This window comes from Polypterus senegalus, chromosome 5 (assembly GCF_016835505.1).
Source record: "Polypterus senegalus isolate Bchr_013 chromosome 5, ASM1683550v1, whole genome shotgun sequence".
Lineage (NCBI taxonomy): Eukaryota > Metazoa > Chordata > Cladistia > Polypteriformes > Polypteridae > Polypterus > Polypterus senegalus.
Genome location: NC_053158.1, coordinates 102,452,809 through 102,475,641, shown reverse-complemented (window position 1 = coordinate 102,475,641; position 22,833 = coordinate 102,452,809). Strand labels below are relative to the sequence as shown.

Sequence of the window (22,833 nt, the reverse complement as noted above, 5' to 3'; positions counted from 1 at the left end):
GTTTGCCTGAACTATCAAACCGCTCAAGAGTATAACAACCCTGACAATAGACACTTGTTAATCAAATGAAATTTTTGCATTTTAAAATGACACATACATGCTATTTGATTCTATCTGTTTGTATCTGACAGCAACTTCAAAGGCTACTGGAAGAGCAATCACATTTGTTGAAAGAGCTACATATAAAAAGTGAAGAAACACATCAAAGTACTGGTAATTCAGTGCCTGGTTTCAGACCACAAACTTCAGGGAAGAGCATTGCAATACAATGCCACCTGCTGAACGGGACTCCTGCTGAAAACTCCTGTGACTTGCCTGACGTAAAAGACCCATGCTCTGACATACCAGCACCTGAGACTAGCCAAGAAGAGCCTAAGGCACCAAGCAGAAAGTTAAATCCTCCAGAAAAGCTTGACTTCATTGGATTTCTACATTCTGTAAGTGAATACAAAATTTTTGTATTAGTTTTGATGTAACACTATTTATATAGCTCTTAAGATTGTGAAGATTGTGCAAACCCAATGCAAACACCTCAAACAAACGTCAAAATTTATGTTTTGTAGAGTATAATGTTTTTTTCTTATTAAACAAAAATATACAACAATGGCAGCCATTCATTATCATTATCTTAAATATCCACCATGTTTAATTATTGTCGCATTACAGCACACACATTTCCAATCAATATTAGTCTTTAGCATAAATGATATTAAAGTGTTTAATTTCAAAATTTTCATATTAGACTGAAGACTAGTTTCAGTATTTAGACAGCTATGTTACTTTAAGAACAGAGATAAAATGCAGTAGCAGAATAAAAACATTTCCAAATAACACAGTAATACTGTATGTAGGATTTGAAAAAGAAATTTTTACTTGCCCATCTAGGGACAATTTAAATGTAGGAATTGTAAATTTTTATTTGGTTGGTTAGTTATCAATTTTGATTTTGGCAATACTGGTAATTACTTTAATGCTTCGGCAAGGCATGTACTTTTTTTATTTGACCTTTCTCTGTTGTAGGACGGGGTCTCTGGCCTTTAGACTTATATCTAGGTAGGGGCAGCACGGTGGCACAGTGGGTAGCGCTGCTGCCTCACAGTTAGGAGACCCGGGTTCCCAGGTCCTCCCTGTGTGGAGTTTTCATGTTCTCCCTGTTCTGCGTGGGTTTCCTCCGGGTGTTTGTGTTTCCTTCCACAGTCCAAAGACATGCAAGTTAGGTGCATTGGCGATTCTAAATTGTCCTTGGTGTGTGCGTCCTGTGGTGGACTGGCTCCCTGGGGTTTGTTTCCTGCCTTGCGCTCTGTGTTGGCTCCAGCAGACCCCTGTAACCCTGTAGTTAGGATATAGCAGGTTGGATGATGGATGGATGTATTAATAAACTCAAGGATTATAGAAGAATGATAAATGCATAATATATAAAGAATGAATGCAGTCAGACTAGACAGACAAACATCTAACATTCAGACTGGCTGTTTATTGGTATTTAGAGTTCTAGTTTATCTTGACACATAAATAGTTTTATAATACCAAGTCTTTATGGATGATGTGTGAAGTTGTTGCTTTGTTGTTGGTCCGGGTTCAAGTGGAGGATTCTTCGTGTGTTGGAGTGCACTCTTTCTCTATGCTGTGTAATCCTTGTCAGTGCTGTGCTGCTGCTTTCTCTGCTTGCTTTCTGCTGTTAGGCCCTTTGCTGTGCCATATGCAGCTCAGGGAAAAGCATTACTCTTTCTGGCACAAGATTTTAGATCAGGGGTGCCCAATGCGTCGATCGCGATTGACCAATAGATCGCATTGCATTCAAAAAACATTTTTTTAAACGTTAGTCTATCATATATCCTCCCCATGGCATTTGCCACTTGATTGACATACAGGGCGGCCAGTCTGAGATCTCCTTTCTTCTAACACACTGATCATCCCGCACGCACGATCAAACGCGCGAGCTACTACAAAACTCCGGCTGTGATCTAGTTACCCTTCCAATTTATATCGACTAAAGAAGGGATTTTAAAAAAATTGTTTGGGGAGGATTTGGGCTGGATGTGGAATTGGAAGAAGATTTTTTTTTCTCACAATGTCACAATTGAAGTACGTTTGTCTGATCTGTCAATCTATCTTTGCTATTTCAAAGAAGGAAAATGTGGAAAGGCACCTTCAAACTGTTCATAAAAACTACAAAACTGACTTCCTTCCGAAAACCGATCTGAGAAAGAGAAAGGAGTGGGAACTAAAATCGGAGTTAATCAGATAGCCGTCATTTTTCACTCAGCTGAATTTAAAAGCTCCTTGACTGCATTATTAGGCTCTACTTATTTATGCGAGTCAGCCTTTTCCCACATGACGATTATTAAATCCAAAAACTGTAGTGTCCATAAATGTATTGAATTGTTATTGTGCCATAAAGGTTCAGTTATGCAAGGTACGACAACCTATATTTTATGTATAAGGTATACTCTCTCTCTCTATATATATATATATATATATATATATATATATAGTAATGGATGGCCGAGAGCATGTACGGGCCCTGAATTCCAGCAGGGCTTCATGGACTATGTAGTTTTTATGCACAGCCCTGCTGGATACCTTAGGGACCACTGGGAGTCGCTGTCGGGAGGCCAGTGGACTCGCTTGCGCACTATGACCCGGAAGTTTGTCACAGGAAGAGCGATGGGCTTCTGGGGTGAGGAAAAGCATTGTTTACTCTGACCCGGAAGGAATAAGGACTTGTGGACTGTTGGATTGGGAACACTTCTGGGTCGGGGAATATAAAAGGACTAAGGGAGCTCCCAGACGGCGAGCTGAGCTGGGTGGTAGGAGGGCAACGCGTCTGGGAGTGGAGGATTGATTTATTATTAGTATGGTTATTGTATTTGGTTTATGAATAGTGTGGAGTGGAGGGTGCTTGGTGCACGTTATTATTATAATAAAAAGAATAATTGGGGCACTTTTACCAGGTGTTTGGCATGGTACCTGAGGGTTCAAGGGAGCGCTAGTGCCCCTACTGCTACAATATATATATATATATATATATATATATATATATATATATATATAATTTTTAATGTAGGTAGATCTTTTCCACCTGGTCATTTTAAAAGTAGCTCACATGCCGAAAACGTGTGGACACCCCTGTTTTCGATGCTGAATTTCCTTTCTTGAAGTGATGGCTACTTCTTAGCCTTCAGACTGGCTCACTGTTTAGTTTGACAAAATGGATATCAGCTCTTGTGTGGACAAAGAGAAAAGTTTGTTGGATTCAGCTACTCAACGAAGAGCAGCTCACAACACTTTTTTTTTCTTCTAGGAGAAAAATTTTAGATCACAGCCTTGAAACTGCCTTCATTCTTTCCCTTTCCACATAGGTTTTTTTCTCCTGGCACTCCAGTTTCCATTAAGCTCCAAAACTGTGAATGGTAGAAACCAAACTGGCTTAGTGTGAGCGACTCCACCTGTATTCAAAGAGCTGAAATATTGTACAGAGTTGTTACTGTTACATGCTGTGGCTCCCCTTGACCCTATTTTGGAATAGAATTCGAAAAATGATAACATCTTTTGTGGTTCATTCAAAATTATAACCTACAAATCTGGTTTGTCACTAACATTTTGCCCAATATAAGCCTTTAAATGTACAATAGTGGTATATGTGTTGTCACCTGTATATTGTTTCTTGGCTACAAAATTGAAATAAATTGATGCACTGAAGTGTAAAGATCAGAGTCTTGAATAGAACTTAGGAGACAGAGGTAAGGTGGCACCTTTAAAAGGCCAGTATAGGAAGTGACCTCAAAAGAGGTTGGAACCGGAAGGGTCGTCATCCATAGGCTCTTGCTTGGAAGTGACACCAGAGGGCTCAGATCCAGAAGCGTCTTTATCCATATGCTCGGACCCGGAAGTGACGTCAAAGGGGTTGGAACCAGATTTCCTGTGAATGGTCTGCAGAAAGGCGAGAAAAAGAGTCAGTGTACCCCCCAGTCTGGCTCAGAATTACTCTCATTCAAGTCCTTTAGCTGCCTCCCATTCGCACGTGTGTGACAGTGTATATCTTTGCACTTCAAAGCATGACAAAGCAAGACAATGATTGCAACTGAATCTCACACAGAAAGTGTAACTGCAGGCATATGACAAAGTATATAAAGTAGAAGTGTGCAGATAAAGGAAGAGAATGACATAGTAGGCAAAAAGGGGAAGTGAAAGGGTAGAATGATGCCTTCCTTTACTCCCCAGTATGTATAGTTATTGATGTTGGAAGATTCCAATTTTTATTGTGATTTTTGCATTTAACAGTTCTAAGAATTAATCTATACATGGATACAAACTAGTGATGCATATCATCAATCATGTCAGGCAGTTTCCACAAAGAGGGCAGCAAGGTTTTGACAAGGATATTTCCAAACAAAAAAAATATTAAAAATGCTGGAGTCATGAGTAAAATCACGTCAATCTTCAGTTCAATAAATGGAAACTGAAAATAAAAGGCCATTAGCCAATTCAAAGACTAGACTTCTTTGAATGTATTTATGGCTACAGTACCAGTTTCTGTCAGGGAGAAATAGAGATATAGAACGTCTAGTCTAATCATCAGTCAGGTACACATAACACAGATACTGAACTTAGCTATTCTTATGTGGACTCTTGGAGCATACAGCATATGAATAGTATGAATTATGTTATCAAAATAGAATGTTAGAGGGAGTATCGTGACTGTATTTTAGCTAGAAAAATCAGTTTGTAAGATCAAAATTGGACCTTTCCATGATTTTTATGAGATATTATATAAAATGTCACAAGGTGTAAGGGAGTCATGCTAAAAAAAGAAGGCCACTGTTAAATGGCAAATACTAACATAATTCAACATTCTGAAAATCACTCCATTGTCACATATTATATTCCAGCAATGTTACGCACCAAACTCTTGAGCTGGGATGTGCAATAGCAAGGAGTCATATGTGGGTGTGTTCAAATGTCAGATGTCCAGTAGCTATATTGTTTTATTTCTTCCATGTATGTACACATGACAGCATAAAGTAAGTAAATAGCAAAGTAAATATCAGGCACTGATTAATGAAACATTTGAGCTTCATTTTGCATATAGTTTTACGATTTTATGTTGTGGAGCTCTTAAAGGTGTTTTGGGGTTTGTAGACTCAGTCATGACATATAACACCTGCTGCCTGCTAGTGATCAAGAGAGTGGAATCCTACAACAAGGGGATGCAATTCCAAAGAGTTTTTTAATAGTTACAACTATAATATAATTATAATTAAAAATGACAGGACAATATCAATCAACATCAGGGGTGTCTTCGAGGAGGGCAGCAGGTTTTCATTTCAGCCACTATTAATAACCAATTACCAGTGCTAATGCATCACAGTATGACACCTTGATTTTAACTGACTCCCTTTATAATTGTTTAATTTTTCTTTAAACAGCAGCCTAACAGTAATGAGATTCAAAGCAGACTAACAGAATACCAGACTAGCTTGATCCCTTTTGCACCTGTGACTATCATTTAGTAAAATATTTAAAAAGAAAAAAGTGTCTGAGAGATACTCGTCTGCTGTGGTAGTCCATAAAACATTTAAATGGCGCCAGATATGAACATTTAGCCAGATATGAGCAGTTTTGAAAATGTCTGGTGTGGGAGAATCCGAGGAGTAAGAAGCCAAATAATTAAATAAACATGTAACATCAACAGTTAAATACGAGATTGGCTGGCATGAAAATAGTGGCCTCCCTCCAGGACTGTCTGAAATTCTCGAGTTTACTGGTTATCTGTTGGCACATTTTGCATCTCATTATTGTTTGGCTACCAAATAAGAAAAAAAGAAACAATGAAAAAATGAATGGTGCAAGATCTGAAAAAGCAGGTCAATTAAAATTAAGGCAAAAGATGCCAGTTTTATTAGCAGCAGTAATGAGTTACTATAAAGTGGCAAGAATGAAAACCGTCAGCCACTATGGCCCTCCTGGACCAAAGTTTGACACAACTGTATATGTCACATAAAATATACATCCATATACACACTATTTCTTTTTTTTAGTTTTATTAACCACACTCAATTTATATCCCTAGTATATAATTAACTGAAAAAGGGATTAATTTCTTTAACAGTGAAAAAATATAATGTAAAAAAAAGAAAACTAATATTACCTAAAAACATAAAATTAATCTTTCCATCTTTATATATTGATACACATAGCATAGTTTTACATCATATGCTGTAAATTGTAATTGAGTGGCTGTTGTATTGGCCTTAATAAATGTGAGCAGACCATCTCTTGATCTGACAGTATTGCCCTCTTGTGGTCAACATTTGTATTTCATCAGCAGGCTAACTAACCACTGTTAGTTTTCCATATGATATTTTACATTTTTTTAAATCTTTTTTTCAATTTCCCAAAAATCTGTTTTTTATTATTCAAGATCAGAGATTCACTTAAGCAGTCATTCTCCAATGACACTCCAGAATGAAATGGAGAGGAATGCATCTGGATTGAGGTAAAGTGTTACGAATTATCAGACCCAGTAATTTATTTTTTTATTTACTGATATTGATGATAATACACACATTTTGTTTACACATGCAAGTTCATGTTACCTAACATGTTAAGGTTTAATATATATTTTTATTTTGGAGAAATATTGTCTTTTCAATTCTAATTGCAATAAAGCCTTTTATGATAGTTCAGGAGTTTTTGTATGGGTACAGTGGGTAGTGCTGCTGCCTTGCAGTTAGGAGACCCCGGTTCGCTTCCCGGGTCCTCCCTGTGTGGAGTTTGCATGTTTTCCCCATGTCTGCGTGGGTTTCCTCCCACCGTCCAAAGACATGAAGGTTAGGTGTATTGGCAATCCTAAATTGTCCCTAGTGTGTGCTTGGTGTGTACACGCCCTGCCCAGGGCTTGTTTCCTGACTTGTGCCCTGTGTTGATTGGGATTGGCTCCAGCAGACCCCCGTGACCCTGTAGTTAGGATATAGCAGGTTGGATAATGGATGGATGGATATATATATATATATATATATATATATATATATATATATATATATATATATATATATATATATATATAAAGCTTTTCCATTTTTTACATGATCATTAAGATCAATTACAATTAAAATTAAGAAGTAACTTAAGTGAAATTTTCTTGTTGAAGCGTTTATAAGGAGACATATTTTTACAGTATAGATTATTTTTGGATTAGTTTTTTGTTGAAGAAGAAATGCTGCCACAATTGTCCACACTATATTTTAATGAAAAGGCATTGTCTTGTTTTTATGATGGAAATGTATATTTAGTAGATGTGAATTAATATAGTTTATGAAACTATTTAACGTGGGATTTTGTTCTTTTTTTGATGCAGGTATATTCAAGAAGACTACAATTCCTAGGCTCTATTGAGCCAATGGGTCTGCAGACATGCAGAAGATCAGTGATGTTGTTTTTGGATTGCCTGTAATTCATGTATTATACTGATAATTATATTAAAATTATATTCTATCTATTACCTTGAAACATAATGTTTGTGTAGTTATTCAGGTATTTACCAACATAATGGTTTTGAAGGATGGCCAGGTCCCATGCCCAGCCAGGACGCCCCTTCAACACTGGATCTGGGGTGGCAGCCATGGGATGCACTCTACGTCTCCAGGAATGTGTTGTTGCAGCCCTCCTGGGTTACATTGGGGCCACAGGTGTGGGACTTCAGAACTCTGACCTTTTGCACTCCGTGGCTACCACCCGGAGGAGCTGCACGGCTTTACGAGCCTCTGTGGGCTGGAATGCAGCCACATGCGGAAGTGCAGCCTAATTAGGCCAATTACCACCTGGAGCACTTCCGGGAGGGCTACAAAAAGAGCTTGCAGCCACTACTCAAGGGCCAGAATCGGGAGGAAGAGGACGAGGTTGCCTGGGAGGAGTTTTGGTGCCAGAGGATTGTACTGTGTGGAGTTAAATGCTTGTGAGACTGTGTATTGCCTGTGGGGTTCACGGGAAAGAAGTGCCCCACAGGTGAAGAAAAATAAAAGTCTTTGTGCTTTTACATGTGACTCTAGGTCAGTCCGTGCCGGGTCGGGTGCAATATAGCGCCTTCTTATTACATGGTAAAATAGTGGAATGTCACCTAAAATCACATTTGTATTTTTTGCTTCTCACTTTCCAGTATAAAGTGAAATATATTTAAGCTCATTCTTTGACACTTAAAATGTGTTTTTAATTAACCAAAGTGGTAGCACTGCTGCTAAGAACAAGGAGATCACGGGTTCACATCCCAGGTCCTCCCTGCGTGGAGAGCGCTTTGAGTATTGAGAAAAGCTCTATATAAATATAAAGATTATTATTATTAAGGAAATATTCTTTGTTAATTATATGCTGGTGTAATTTTATTTCTTGCTGTGAAGAAATCCTACAAGCCACCATTATGTATGAATCTGTACTTCAAGTGGCATGGTTTGGGTTGGATTCTTTATCATGACAAACCACCACTTAGAGGCTTTAGCTCTTTCAATTCTGAACTCAGATTAAAAAGTGCAACAGATACTGTGGATTTCACATGAACGCTTCACATTATATTTAAAATATGCACATACCTTTTTTAAGTTTAAATGAAACAAAACAAGCAAATGAAAATATTGCTTGGTAAGAATAGAAAAGCAGACACTGCTTTACATTTTTATAATTCTCTGAAAAGATGTATGACAGCATGACAGTCTAGCACAGGCATAACTTAAAATGATTTGTGATTAACAGTACGTCACTCATGGAGCAGGGTCTGGTTGTTTAAATAGATAAAAGAATATTGAATTTTTGCATTTTTTTTCCTCTGGTTCCTTTGAGCAACACTGGGTGAGATTCTGCAATATTGTGTTAATAATTAACAGTGTTATGTCATGAAATTGTACCGCATCCCTTGCAGAAAGCTATCTGAAATGGGATGCCATCCATCGCAGGGTATACCCATGCACACACTTGTCCACACTCACACCCAAAGAATTTAAATTTGAAAGTGTACCTAATCAGCCTGTTTTTAGGATGAGGGCAGAAATAGGAGTGCCAAAGATTCACAGACATAGGTGGAACTTTGTGCAGTCTGTGACTGAGCCAAAATATCAACCAAGTTCATGTACTGTATGTGGGAAGTAGAAGCTTGCTTAATGATTTTAATTTTTACTCAGAAAAGATGCCTGGCTTTCTTTTGCTGACAGCAACGCAACTGCTTCAAAATGTTATAAAGTGTGCCTGTATTATTATTATTATTTTAAAGAATACTGCAGACATTCACATATACCTTTGAACCTGCACAACATAATTTATACACATTGGCTCAAGCCTGGATCTCAAGGAGTGCCGACTTTGACATCATGGATCAGAAGGCACATATTAATTCAGCGTGAGCAGGAACACTCAAGAATAAAACTGAATAAAAAAATTCACATCTACAGTCATTCTCAGTCACGCACAACACTCACATCCACGTCCACAGTTTTCCCAGTCTTGTTCGTGCACAAGATCTGACACTGTTTTCAAATAAAGTATCTATCTATCTATCTATCTATCTATCTATCTATCTATCTATCTATCTATCTATCTATCTATCTATCTATCTATCTATCTATCTATCTATCTATCTAGCTAGCTAGCTATCTATCTATCTATCAATCAATCTAAAGAGAGGGTGTAACAAAACAAGTTTGTACCACGTCTTTATTTGAAAACAGCATCAGATTGTAGGAGGGGGTGTGTGTGTCTGGAAGCTTGAACATGAATCAGACAATAAAACTGGGGGACTGCAATGAATAAGCAAACTCCAGTTTTATTTTCTCAATGACGGTCATGCTCTAACACCCCCACGATCTGACTCTAAGTAACAGCGGCATCGTAAATTCACACCTGATCTGATGCTGTTCATTTTCAAATAATATTGCATTAGTGCGATGCTGTTTTCTGATTAATTTTATAACCAATGTCCCATATATTTGTCTCTTTCTTTTTTTTCTCCGTGCTGCATCGACATCGTGCACCAGAAGGCGTGAGCTTATTCAGTGCAGCAGGAACACTCAATAAAACTGAATAAAAAAAATAAAGTGACGGTGAGATACGAAGAAGGCAGATTCATCAGCGTTTGTGTGTCAGCTTTTATCCCTCCAGATCAGAGAATGTCCAGTTCAATCTGGCTCTTACATACAAAGGACGGTGCATGTGCCCAAAACATTAACATTTATATGTTACTTACATTAAAGCCAGATCGAATGTTATTTACCTTTATTTATTTACTTACTTCCTACAGTCACAAGTAGAGTGCAGAGCTTCCCATGTACATATGCAAGTGCATTTTTGATCCGATGTAGAACTGTCGTCATTATTTGAGTTTACCTCTGATATAGCGCGTCAATGTGAATACAGCAGTGTCAAATGGGTTAGCTGGGATAGTTAAGACAGCTGAGAGAATAAAACTGAATAAACAAAAAAAAAAAACAAAGCTAACCTTTACAAGTATCATAAATTAAACCGGCTGTTACAGACTGGAATCAAATGTATGTTTTTATTCTAAAATAGTTAGAATACGAGCAGCTCACTTCTCAAAACGGACTTGTCCGAGATCAAACCCATGAAGCTTTGATTACCAGTCAACCGTTGATGCTGTTGCGCCACCGAAGCTGTTGTAGTAACTGCGTGTCAATGTCACAACCTAACGTGGGTTGTTTTTCTGCAGTTATATTTTTGAATGGAAGCACATTTGTTCTGTTATATTTGTACCTTTTGTGAAAGTGTTTCTTCGGTATTTGGAATTCAGGCTTCACAGATTATACACTTCATGTGTACATTTTGTCAATTATTACTAAAACATGAAAAATGTTTCTGTTTTAACGATGTGTTTACATAGATTGTTGTAGACACGGAACACACATGAAATGGAAGTGTTCCAAATAACGATATAGTATTTATAAGATGTGCCATTTTGCTTGTCTTCTCACTCTATACAACACTAAGCAACTGACACGCAGGTAAACAGACTTGAGCTAGGAAAACTGTGCGGGGTGGGGGATGTGATATCAGGCTGTTTGCTGCTTATCAACACATTTAAAGGACAAAAGACCCTGACGGAGAGGTGTGAAGTGTTTTAAGGTGGGACGGATCTACGAGTTTTTTCATAGGCTTTCTTAATTCTAGTGTTAAGGACTACAATTCATCTAGAGTGATGGAGTTAGAACATTACACATGGTGCTAGAATTTGAAACTAACTGGGCTCTAAGATCAAGAAAATTAACGTACACGGTAGAGAGTTTTACCAATTCTGACAGAGTTTTCTCCACAATGGTCTAGCAACCAAAGTTCACAGGCTGATGAAAAATTTGAAAGACAGGCATCATCATATTATCAATCAATTTCCAGTGAGATGTTTCAGAGATGAACTTTGGCGACTGACAAAACTCTCCACAGTGTGTATGGAAGCTGAATGTAAACTTTGCTGAGTGTTTGCTACTGGTGAACGTGAACTTGAGAGCAGGCATTAGGTCACAAATAAAACTAGCCAGAGGTCAGTGAGCATATTTAGATGTTCAAGCAACTTTATTAATGGTGCCTTAATGATCCATTCAAATGATCTTTTAATGTGAATATTTTCACTTTCCAAAATTTTTTATTTCTTTGCATAGCAAAAATTGATATTTAAACTGATAAAAAGGAACCATGGGTGTCCACAGAAAAGTTTGCACAGATGGGTCAAAATTTTCTGTGAACCACAAAATGAATGAATATTTATAGAGACCAATATAACTGATAAGAAATGTGAATGATATTTAACAGCAGTATTAGAAAATAACCCTAAATGTCATCTAATTTCTAAATTTTAAAATGCATTTTTTACAGGAAACTTTTCAGTTAGTGATATCATATTCCAATCAAACTGGTCTAAGGCTAAGATTGTGAAGCTGAATAATAATATACATGGCTGGATGTACCATCAGGGTGATCTGGTTGTGCACCCTGTGGCCCAGTTTGCAAAACAGCCATAGCATATGTGAAAGAAAAAAATGGCCAATAACAGGAAAAGTCCACACTTTCATCTCCAGCACAGGCGCTTACAGATGCTATCCAGCACACACCTCTGACCCACTTTGATCCTTGGGATAATGAACCTGTCCAATCAGATATAAATAAAAAGCATTTATAAGAGAAAATTATGAATCCTAGCTGGTTGACATAAGTGGAACATGATTACAGAAGGTGTCTCATAGGTTTCCCTTACAAGAGTTTAAATCTAATGTGTTACCAAACTGCAAAATAGAAAATAGACAGTCATTCAAAACAAGAGCCCAGTACTGCAGCAAAAAGAAATGTAAATAAAAGAAAAAAAATAAAGCTGTACCAGACATTTAAAAAAAAGTAAATAAAACAATGATTTGAATAAGATGCAAATGCTGCAGTTGAGACTAATGAGAATGACCTTGCAGATAGTCAAGAGAGGGCTGGTATGACCGCTTCTAGCAGCTTTAACATCAATGTGCAGTCCAGTAATGTTGAGTAAGAAACACAGACATGAGCTACCAACAGCAAGGCAGACAACAAGGCAACTGCAGGAGAAAAAATGCATAAAACAAAGGCAAACACAAATGAAGGACACCTTTCTGGTCTTTTAGTTTTCTTAACCCAAAACACTCAATTACATATCATCAAAGTGGCATTAGCCTATTAAAATTCTTAATTGATGTTCGTTAACTTCAGTATCAAAATAAAAGTTGAATCCCAGCAGATGTGATGTTGCACTCATCTGTTTTATTACATTCATTATAATACACAAGCAAACAAACAAAAAAGTCCAGATAAATGTTGACCCAACACAAAGTTTGGCACCTTTTCCTACTTAAATTCCTGTACCCGATTTATTATTTGCGTATGTGATTTTCATAATTTGTGACTACATAATGTCTGGTGGGGGCTTATTCAATAGAGGTAGTAACCCACTTTGATTATATGGCAGTTAAATCCCTGCTGTTTGAACAGATGTAGCGCTTATTTTATTCTTATTTAAATGTAGTGAGAAATCAAGTAAAATGACACCTTTTATTGGCTAACTAAAAAGATTACAATATGCAAGCTTTCGAGGCAACTCAGGCCCATTCTTCAGGCAAGATGTAATACAGAAACTGGAGCTCCCTGTATTTATATAGACACTAGGACAGATACAACATTGGAAAACCTTTAAGTGAGACATCTTAAATGTAAAAAATGAATAGACCTCTTCAGGTTAAGATTAATTTAGCAAGAGAGGAGGACAATACATAGTCAAGATCTTTTGGATAAGATAACCATCCAACAAAGTCTTTTGAAGTTTCTGAAACTCATTTTAGTGAATCTGATGTAAAGTTCTGGTCCAAGCAATAGAGAAATAATTTTTAATTATGCCATGGAACCATCTACTCTCTAGATACTGCCATTAGTGTAATGGTTGCTCTGGAAAAGAAATAGTTTGTAAAAAAAAATGTATGGATGGACACTAAATCTTTTCTGTTTTAGAAATTAAACATTCTTTTTGCTATTTCAACAAAAATGTGAAGACATTATAATGTAATCCTAAATGAAAATGTATTTTTTGATATTGCTAATATTATAAAAGAACTGAATGATGAAGGATTAGATCAACCACCAAGTTTGACAACCATCAAAGCAATTGTCATTTGAGCAATTTCTGTAATAACCAAAAATTATGCAACCTATTGTGTACAATAAAAACAGTGAATCCTGTTTTTATAAATATACAGTATGTTTTGACTTAAACAAGTTGGTTAAGTTTAGAATTAATGCGTGGTTAAATTCTGACATTCTTAAACAATTGACCACAGACTGCACCATATCCACAGCTAATTTATAAAAATAAATTTCAGAAAGTTTAGAGCTTCCACTGACTATGAGGTAAGGTGTAATTGTTTTGATTCCAAAAACAGATTAAGACCCCAGAATTAGGTAAATGGTATTTATTTTTTCAAAAATTTATTTTTCTCGAATAGTAAGTGATACCCAATGAGGTTTCATGAAAGACAGATGCATAGTGACATTGTTTAGTTCTGGGGATGAAATATTTTCATCTTGACACTAATAGTTCAATACTTACAGCCAATGGTAGTTTCCATTTTTTTAATTTTAACAGAGGAATACAACAGGGATCCCAATCATTTAAGCTCTTTTTTTAATTATTGCAGAACTGCTGGTTATTCTAATTGAAAACTCAAATACTGAGTCAATTTATTGTCATTATACTTTAGAAAAAAATTGAAATTTTTCCCTACTTCTGCTCCTGTAGACACATCAAAAATTAAGCAACAATTCAGTAACTGGTACTATGACGTAGCAGTCACCACTAGACTGTCATGCTGCTATATAGCAATAGTGCTAAATAATATCAAAAATATAAAAAAAGGCATCCAAATCAAGTTAAAAATTATTAATAATAAATATAATCATGTAGCACATAGTAAAAAAAAAAATCAAACAGCAACCAGGTAGTTTAAGTAACTTAAATGGAGAATGGTCAGCAACGTCGAACAAGATATGCATACATAACGACATCCTGGTTATAGTCGAAGCAGATAATTGTTTTCGGATTAAACAATATAATGAGCTGGGAAAGATTTTTTGCAAGACAGCTGGTACTTGAATTAAATAATTAAATAATAAATGCCGGATGGCAGGGAATCAAACTCCAAATTTGTGGGGTCTGAGCTGATACAAAGAGCTTTCTTTCAGGAACTCTTGTCCTTTATTGATGGGAGTGTGGCTTCACTGATGAACTGGGATGCTTTAATAATGCTGTGGTCAGCAACTATGCAGATCCCATAAATGCCTGTGATGTAGCTTGTCACTAAATTTCTCACTATGCATTGTGATAAGACGCTATATAGTGCCTGATCCGACACAGATTGGACACGGAAGGCACATGTAAAAGAAAAGACTTTTATTACTCTTCAGCTGGGGGGCTCGTCTTCCCCGTCCTCCCCCCAGCCACAACACAGTCCCAAACACCAGCACAGCACAAGCACTCTTCTCTTCCTTGGCACCACCACTCCTCCCTCACAACCTTGTCCTCCTCCACCCGACTCTGGCCGATGAGTGGTGGTTGCTGGCACCCTTTTATAGGTCACCTGGAAGTGCTCCAGGTGTTTGATCACCAAAATCCGGCGGCACTTCCAGGTGTGATGAATCTGTTGCCTAAACAGGCGCAGGAGTCCCAAACACAGCACCCCCTGGTGGTACCTGCGGGACCCAACAGGGCTACCCCCAACTCCAATTCCCAGGGAGCCCTGTGGGAAACTGAGGCATTACACCAGCCCAGGGAGGCGGCCATCTAGCGTCCAGGGGGAGGTATTGCACTGTCCAGGGCAGCTCCCACTGAATACAGTGTGCAGGGGCGTCCCAGCTGGGCATGGACGCCAGGCACCTGCCACGGCATATATTGCGGTTAATGAAGATCCAAGAGTCGGATTAATTTTCTCAGCTTTTAACAAGGAAATGTGGCATTGAATGGCCATGAAAGATCCTTGGTGATCTAAAAACTTAAGGCCACTCACTTTAACTACAGCATTTGCATGAATATCCATTAGTGCGTGACTCTTTTCGGTCTCCTAGTCTTCAATCAACTGCTTCATTTTACTGTTGTTAATGGACAGATTGCTTTTACTGCATCATTCTGTAAGAGGTTCAACTTTCTCCACCTGTAATCTGCCTCATCATTGTTATTAACCAGACCTGCTACTATTGTGTTATCAGCAAGCATGATGACAGAGATTGTGTTATGTTTGGCAACTAAATTATATGCGAACACATAGCCTCTGCTGGTGTGAGACTTGCCATTCAGGAGGTACAAGGCATGTTAAAGTAGAAGGACAAGGTAAAGTCTATAAAGAGAATTCTCAAGAAACTCTTCTTTTGGTCAACATCAATTAATGCACTGTGGATGACTATTGAAATTGTGCCCTCCACGGATTTGTTTCTGAATAGGCAAACTGAATTGAGTGCAGTGTATCATTAATTTAAGGATTATTTAGCCATTGTGTCAGGGCTTTGTGCTAGTTACATTACAAGTAAGTATCTATCTATCTGTCCATCCATCCATCCGTTTTCCTGAGCTCAATTTTCTTTGTGACTGTAAACTTGACAATCACTAAATTGCTTAACCCATTAAGACGTTCATACCAAGGTCCAGATTTTACTAATTTTTCATTGCCATAGCTTTGAAAGTTTAGCAAACCGGTGCCAGCATAACACTATATTACATGCATACCTACCTAAATGTACTTAATCCAATTCAAGATTATAGGGCAGTGAAGTAGAACCTGAAAGCACTTGATGCAATAAAAGGAAAAAACAGGACAGGGAGCCAGTCCATCAGGGAGCACACACACACACACACACACACACACTCTCACACTCGGCCAATTTAGAACCACCAGTTTGCCTAAAAATCCCATTTTTGGAGGAAAATCCCCACAGACTTGAAGTGAATGTTCAGAATTTGTAAAGACAATGACTAGACATTTGAAACCAGGACATTGGATCAGGGAGGAAGCAGTTTTAACCACTGCAGTCCTTATAGTGCCCACTGATATGTTTAAAATGCCCAATTTAGCACAAAGCCAAATATTTTTAGTATAAATAATTTATATCATAAAATATAAGAATTTTATAAAAGCGTTATTTTTCATTAAACTAACCAAAAGCAAATAAGAATTATATCAAACACAGTAATGAAAATATAAAGAGAGTAAACCATGATGAAAATACTTACTCGAAGCAATTATGCTCTACAAATTCAATATGATCCTTATAATAGAGTGGGGCCTACTCAGGCTGCGCTGCTCATGCTAATAGGATTCTAAATTTACAGACACTTGAATGGCCACAATGTCGCCAAAGAAGTGTAGGTGTGGTACAGAATGATGCACGAAAAATAAGACTCTGTTGTTTCAATTTAGCAATATTCTATCTCACAGCTCAAAATCTGTAATTTCCAAATGGAGACTAAAAATAATCAACATAAAAGACTAAGCGTCCACTTGTGTTTATATAGAAGACCATGAAAATAACTTGTGTACAAAATTTGTAAGAAGCGGTAAAAGTAAATTTATGTTTCTTTTATTACTTTAGAGTAAAGTTTTACTTGTTCATGGTCACAAAATCTTGTGGGTTTATCTCCCTAAAGTAAACATATCAGAAATATGGAAGACATCAGAGATGACTTTAACTCTTCCAGCTGCATTGGAAACTCTTCTGTGTCTGTGTGCTTCCTCTTTATGTCACCTTTTGCCCCAGTATCTCCTTGCCAACTTGGCATCCCATCAAGCAACTTAAAAGAATTAATTTTGAATTGTATGGGCAAACTGAAATAAACTCTTTTTGGGTGGGTTACAGGATTAATGATAAAAAATGAGTTTTATTAATATAGCACCTGTTAAGCTATCTTGGTGGAATGAAAATTATTAAATGATTAGTAAACATCCTTAGTAATTCACCTAAGTCTTTTTACAGATTGGATATTAGATTAATTATCTATCTATCTATCTATCTATCTATCTATCTATCTATCTATCTATCTATCTATCTATCTATCTATCTATCTATCTATCTATCTATCTATCTCAGATTGGATATTAGATTATCTATCTATCCATCCATATACCCATCCATCCATCCATGCAATATCAGGGTTAAGGTAGAGACACCGAATCAATAAATCTGAGTGCCCACTAACCTCCACTCACACACATACTCATATCAGGTCATTTTAGAGTAGCTAGTCAGTCTATAGCTTGCTGTATTCTTAGTTGGAAGTGTACTTAATAAGAACAAATTGAATTGTGAAGAAGTCATATATAATTTATATCATACATGACTGTAACAAACTAAATATGGTTCATAATATTTGATTGTGTGGTCTATTTTAGTGTTTTTAGTTTAGAATTATTTAGATGTAGCATTTAAGCGAATAAACTGTGTGCTTAAAGCTCATAAGGGAAAGCTGACATTGTGTGATCAAAGTGTTCTGTAACCGAAACAGCAGGCAGGTACAAATGAGCTCATTAGTCACGAGACCAATAATTCATATGTTTTTTCTAAAGACAAATGAGATAGTGAAATGACAATGTGTTTGAAGAGTGTTGAATTCTATTATGCATTTTACACAAATAGGCAAGAACTCTGGGATAAAGAAGTATAAGGAAGGGTTATTATTTATTTTAGAAGGTATATGTGCGCAGGTAAACTAACCACTTTGTATATGCGTATAAGAAAATGTGAGATAGGGGTTTGGGTCTTTGTAAGTTAATATGTGTAGCCTCCTTAGCATTACAGTTTTTCTCAAAACTAGAAAAATTATATATTTATTAAATCTGATCTTTCTACTGTAAAACGTGCAAAACACTAATATTACAAAGTCAGAAATATAGAAAGTGTAATAATGATACAAATAATAATAATGAATAATAATAAAAATAATGCTAATACCGTAAGAGATGCCCCTTCGGTCTCAGCTTTTAAATCCCAGCTGAAGACTCACTATTTCAGTTTAGCATATCCTGACTAGAGCTGCTGATTAACTGTACAGACTGCATCTCTGTTGTTAGTGATTAGCACTAAAACATAAGTAACATGATAGTTATAATTTGTTACTAACCCTCACCTGTTCTGTTTCTCTTCTCCGTACTCAAATGTGGCACTTGGTGCCACGGCCCACCAGTCAAGTTGTTTTGCCTGCCTAAGGTAAAGTCATTCCTGATAGAAAATCACAGGAAACGTGGGAAAGATGGATCCTTTCATCGGATTTGCTGGCCCAGCACTGTTTCAGCTGTGGAATGGCCAAATGGGGGAGGCAGCTTGATGGCTTAGGTCTCCAAGACTCTAAACAAATCCAAATCATATTATGTGATGTCATCTACTGTTAAATTCTACTCCATACTTCTACAATTTTTATTTTTATACTGTATTGAGGATTTGCTCTGTTCTGTGTATTGTACTGTATTTTACTGACCTCCTTCTTTTTTACACCCACCCTACCTGGAAAGGGGTCTCTTTTTGAACCGCCTTTCCCAAGGTTTCTTCCATTTTTTCTCTTCAAGGGTTTTTTTGGGAGCTTTTTCTTGTCTTCTTAGAGAGTCAAGGCTGGGGCTGTGAAGAGGCAGGGCCTGTTAAAGCCCATTGTGCCACTTCTTGTGTGATTTTGGGCTATACAATAAATAAGTTGTATTGTATTGTATTGTATATACTATCAAAATGTGTCATTTGTGTGGTATATCTTGAAACACAGTGAAATACACAAACTAACAACACAGTCGTGATAATAATAGCATGATTCCTTGTGGATTTTCCTTCCAGAATGATCAACTCTTGAACAGCACACTGCATATGTGCAATTGACACGAGTGTCACTTTTGGATTCATAAGAATGACTTTCAATTTCCCTGCCTGAACACAGATTCACTTTGTCATCACTGCTTGTATGACTGTCAAGAGCATGCAACATCTGGACTGTTGAAAAACATTTCTTACGAGATGCCATTATGAGTTTAGGAGAATTTGTGTCTGCACTGTTGCTTATGTAACACTCAGGCCTGTCACTTATGCCAGACATGCCTATACCGTTACCCGAGAAATGCTCTGCGCTAACACTGTTGGCACTTCTACAGCCCAAACAATCCTCAGGTCTAATGCTTATGCAAGAAGTATCTATGCAGTTTGCCCAAGTGAAACTTGGGACTAATGCTTTTAGCACTGCTTTTACAGCCTGAGTGATGCTCGCGTCTAACGCTAAGGAAGTTAAAGAGTAATCTCACTTAAAGTGAACCAGACCAGGGGAAGCTATCTGTTGTACATCTTCATTTGATACAAGATCAAAGTTAAAATAACACTCAAAGACACACTATAGGATTTTAAAAAATCATTTTATGAGACATTATAACTCCCAGAGAGAGAAGACAACTCTGTTTGCCATCTACCATCCCATCACCCTCAAGCATCAAACCTGTCTTAAGAAAACAAAGACTGCAATGACTAAAGCCACAGCCACCACCTGATATGAAGCTTGCTGTATAGCCCCAATTTGAATTGTTCTGGTTTTGTGCTTTTCACATCTAACATTTATGCCTGTATATAGTAAATAAACATATTGTAATGACCCGGCAGCAAGCGCTGGCGGAGTGACGCCGTATGGGTAATTTATGTAAATAGTTTGTGGGGAATTTATGGGTAATTTATGTAAAGCTTATTGTTGTGTCGAAATTAACTTAGTAACCTAATTGTCTTTCTTGTTGTAAGTGTTGTATGTGTTTGTGCTCAATCAGTGGGGTGGGTTGGGTTATCGCCGTCCGGGGTTGTTGTTATTGTAAATAGTCACCATCAATGAGAAAGATGGCTCTGTAAATGACCTTGACCATGGCTATACAATGAGTTTTAAGCTTTATTTTACTGGCTATCTGTTAATAAAAAGATACAACAGGACAGAGCTGTATCATTGCTAAGATTCTATCTAAGCAATTATTGCCGAGACACTCGGAGTCGTGCGGTGTATGGGACACGAGTGCTCGTTATCTAAAGAGCTGGGTGCAGCTGCGTGCATAACGCTGGCAATCCGCTAGCCGACAGCTTGGGAGAGGTGCACGGCAGAGTTCGGCTCTAAAATCTTTAAAGACTCCACCACGGGTCGCTACAATATGTAATGATTGAAATAAAGTTCTGGTATTACCTTCCTGAAGTTGCCGTGTTGTTTACAGCAGGCATGTCAAACTCGCGGCCCCCGGGCCGCATGCGGCCCGCATGACAGATCCTAGTTAGCACTAAACTTGTACAAAATGATTACTATAATTTGTGATTGAATCATTCTGCATCTTCGGCGTTACTTATTGACTTTTCTTACTTCTGCCTTCTGACAAATGCACGTTTTCCCATGGCATTATGGTACCGGAAATGTCATCTGCTAGTATAGTTGCAGCCGCGAAGTCGCAACTGAAGTGCTAGGCTGCGGTCTCGGCCCACTACCGAACCGTGAGAGAACTGCCAGCAACGGAGACTCACTCAGTGAAGGGCTACAGCAAAAAGGCTGCCCCCTTCACTGAGGACATTTTTTAGAACGCTAGGCGGGCGGGCCTTTGCAGCAACACAGAGAGAGGAGAGACCGCGGTGAGAGAGTAATACAACAAAGTATTTTTATGTTTCTGACAATTTCCCCATATGACACGAGTCCACAGAAATATTGATACTACGAAGTACATTCAGCAGCAGATACTTTTATTACAACGAAGTGACCGTGAAATGCTTGAATGAATCATCCACAGAGCAGTTAGTTCTGTGGTCACAGCTCAGTAGTGGACATTTGCACAACGATCCCCAAACAGAAACACTGCAAAAAATGTTCTTTCTTCGAACATTCTTCATACTGTTTTTTTGCTGTTTTTGTTTTGTGTGGTTTTAAGTGATACCTTTTCCTTATTGCTCGTCAACATTTGAAAAACATCCACTGGAATGTAACTCATTGTCACCCTTCTATAGAAAAGGCATACTTGCTATATGCAAAAAAGAAGAAAAATCTTGGGTTGCAAACGTATGCGAACTGCTGCATTTGAAGACGCCGAAAAAGCCGTTTTTATGTGATTGCAGTGATGCTTGTTCAAGAAACATTCCAATTAATGCGGAAAACATGAGGTTTTTAAACACTCTTGGGACCCGGACAAACAATCTCACACGTGGCAATAGCGCTTCGGGATGCACTTCAGCGTGTCGTTCCCGTTGGGTGGGGTGGATCCCAGATCCCAAAAGAGTTCAGAAACCTCACAATATGAAGAAGAAGAAAAGGATAACTGTGCTGACCACAACATGCTTCCACATTCAGATAATGTTCGCGTTGAATTCATCCTGCCCAATTGAACGGCAGTGCTTCAGCCATTGGATTTGGGCATCATTTGCACCCTGAAAGTGTATTATCGCAAAGAAATGCTGAGAAAAATTCTTGTCAGCATAACTTGTAGATAGGAGAAGATTAAACTAACGTGAAAGAAGCAATTGAAGCTGCTTCCATTTCCAACATCTTATCCTTGTGATGCAAGTTTTCTGCAGTGACAGCAACCAAAATGAGATTACGGAGTAGACTGAACATAAGCAGCACACTTAGCGTGTCACTGTCTTCCATCCTCCCCAGGTGGGAATGTCTGGTTGCAGGAAAACAAGCTCAGGGCTCTCACTGATTCTGCATTATGGTAAGCTGTATAGTTTCTATTACTAAATTATAACTTAACTAGCAGAATACCCGCGCTTCGCAGCGGAGAAGTAGTGTGTTAAAGAAGGTACGAAAAAGAAAAGGAAAAATTTGAAAAACAACGTAACTTGATTGTTAATGTAATTGTTTTGTCATTGATATGAGTGTTGTTCTCATATCTATCTATCTATATATATATATGTTGTTCTCATATCTATCTATATATATATATATCTCTATCTATCTATATATATATGGATATATATGTATATATATGTATATATATATACCCGCGCTTGGCAGCGGAGAAGTAGTGTGTTAAAGAAGGAAAGAGAAAGAAAAGGAAACATTTTGAAAATAACGTAACATGATTGTCAATGTAATTGTTTTGTCACTGTTATGAGTGTCGCTGTGATATATATATATATAGCAAAATACCAGCTTACTTCGTATGTCATGTGTTAAAGAAGTTATGAAAAGAAAAGGAAACATTTTAAAAATAATGTAACATGATTGTCAAAGTAATTGTTTTGTGTATTTGGCGGCAGCGTCACGAAGTTGTTTTCGGTAGCTTCATCAGAAAATGTACCACGACGTCTGAC

At 37.6% G+C, this 22,833-nt stretch overlaps 1 protein-coding gene across 3 annotated transcripts in view; it reads left to right on the top strand.

Annotated features, from left to right (window-relative positions):
• itprid1 (ITPR interacting domain containing 1) overlaps positions 1–22,833 on the top strand; it is a 151,933-nt gene that overhangs the window by 107,445 nt on the left and 21,655 nt on the right. For 2 of the 3 annotated variants that reach the window (XM_039753174.1, XM_039753175.1), the window contains exons 15-17: positions 132–437; positions 6,425–6,499; positions 7,361–7,512. In XM_039753174.1, coding sequence (XP_039609108.1) covers positions 132–437; positions 6,425–6,472 — 354 coding nt within the window. In that variant the 3' untranslated portion in view covers positions 6,473–6,499; positions 7,361–7,512. Of the gene's footprint in view, positions 1–131; positions 438–6,424; positions 6,500–7,360; positions 7,513–22,833 lie in introns of those variants that run through there. The other variant, XM_039753176.1, reaches the window with a different exon arrangement.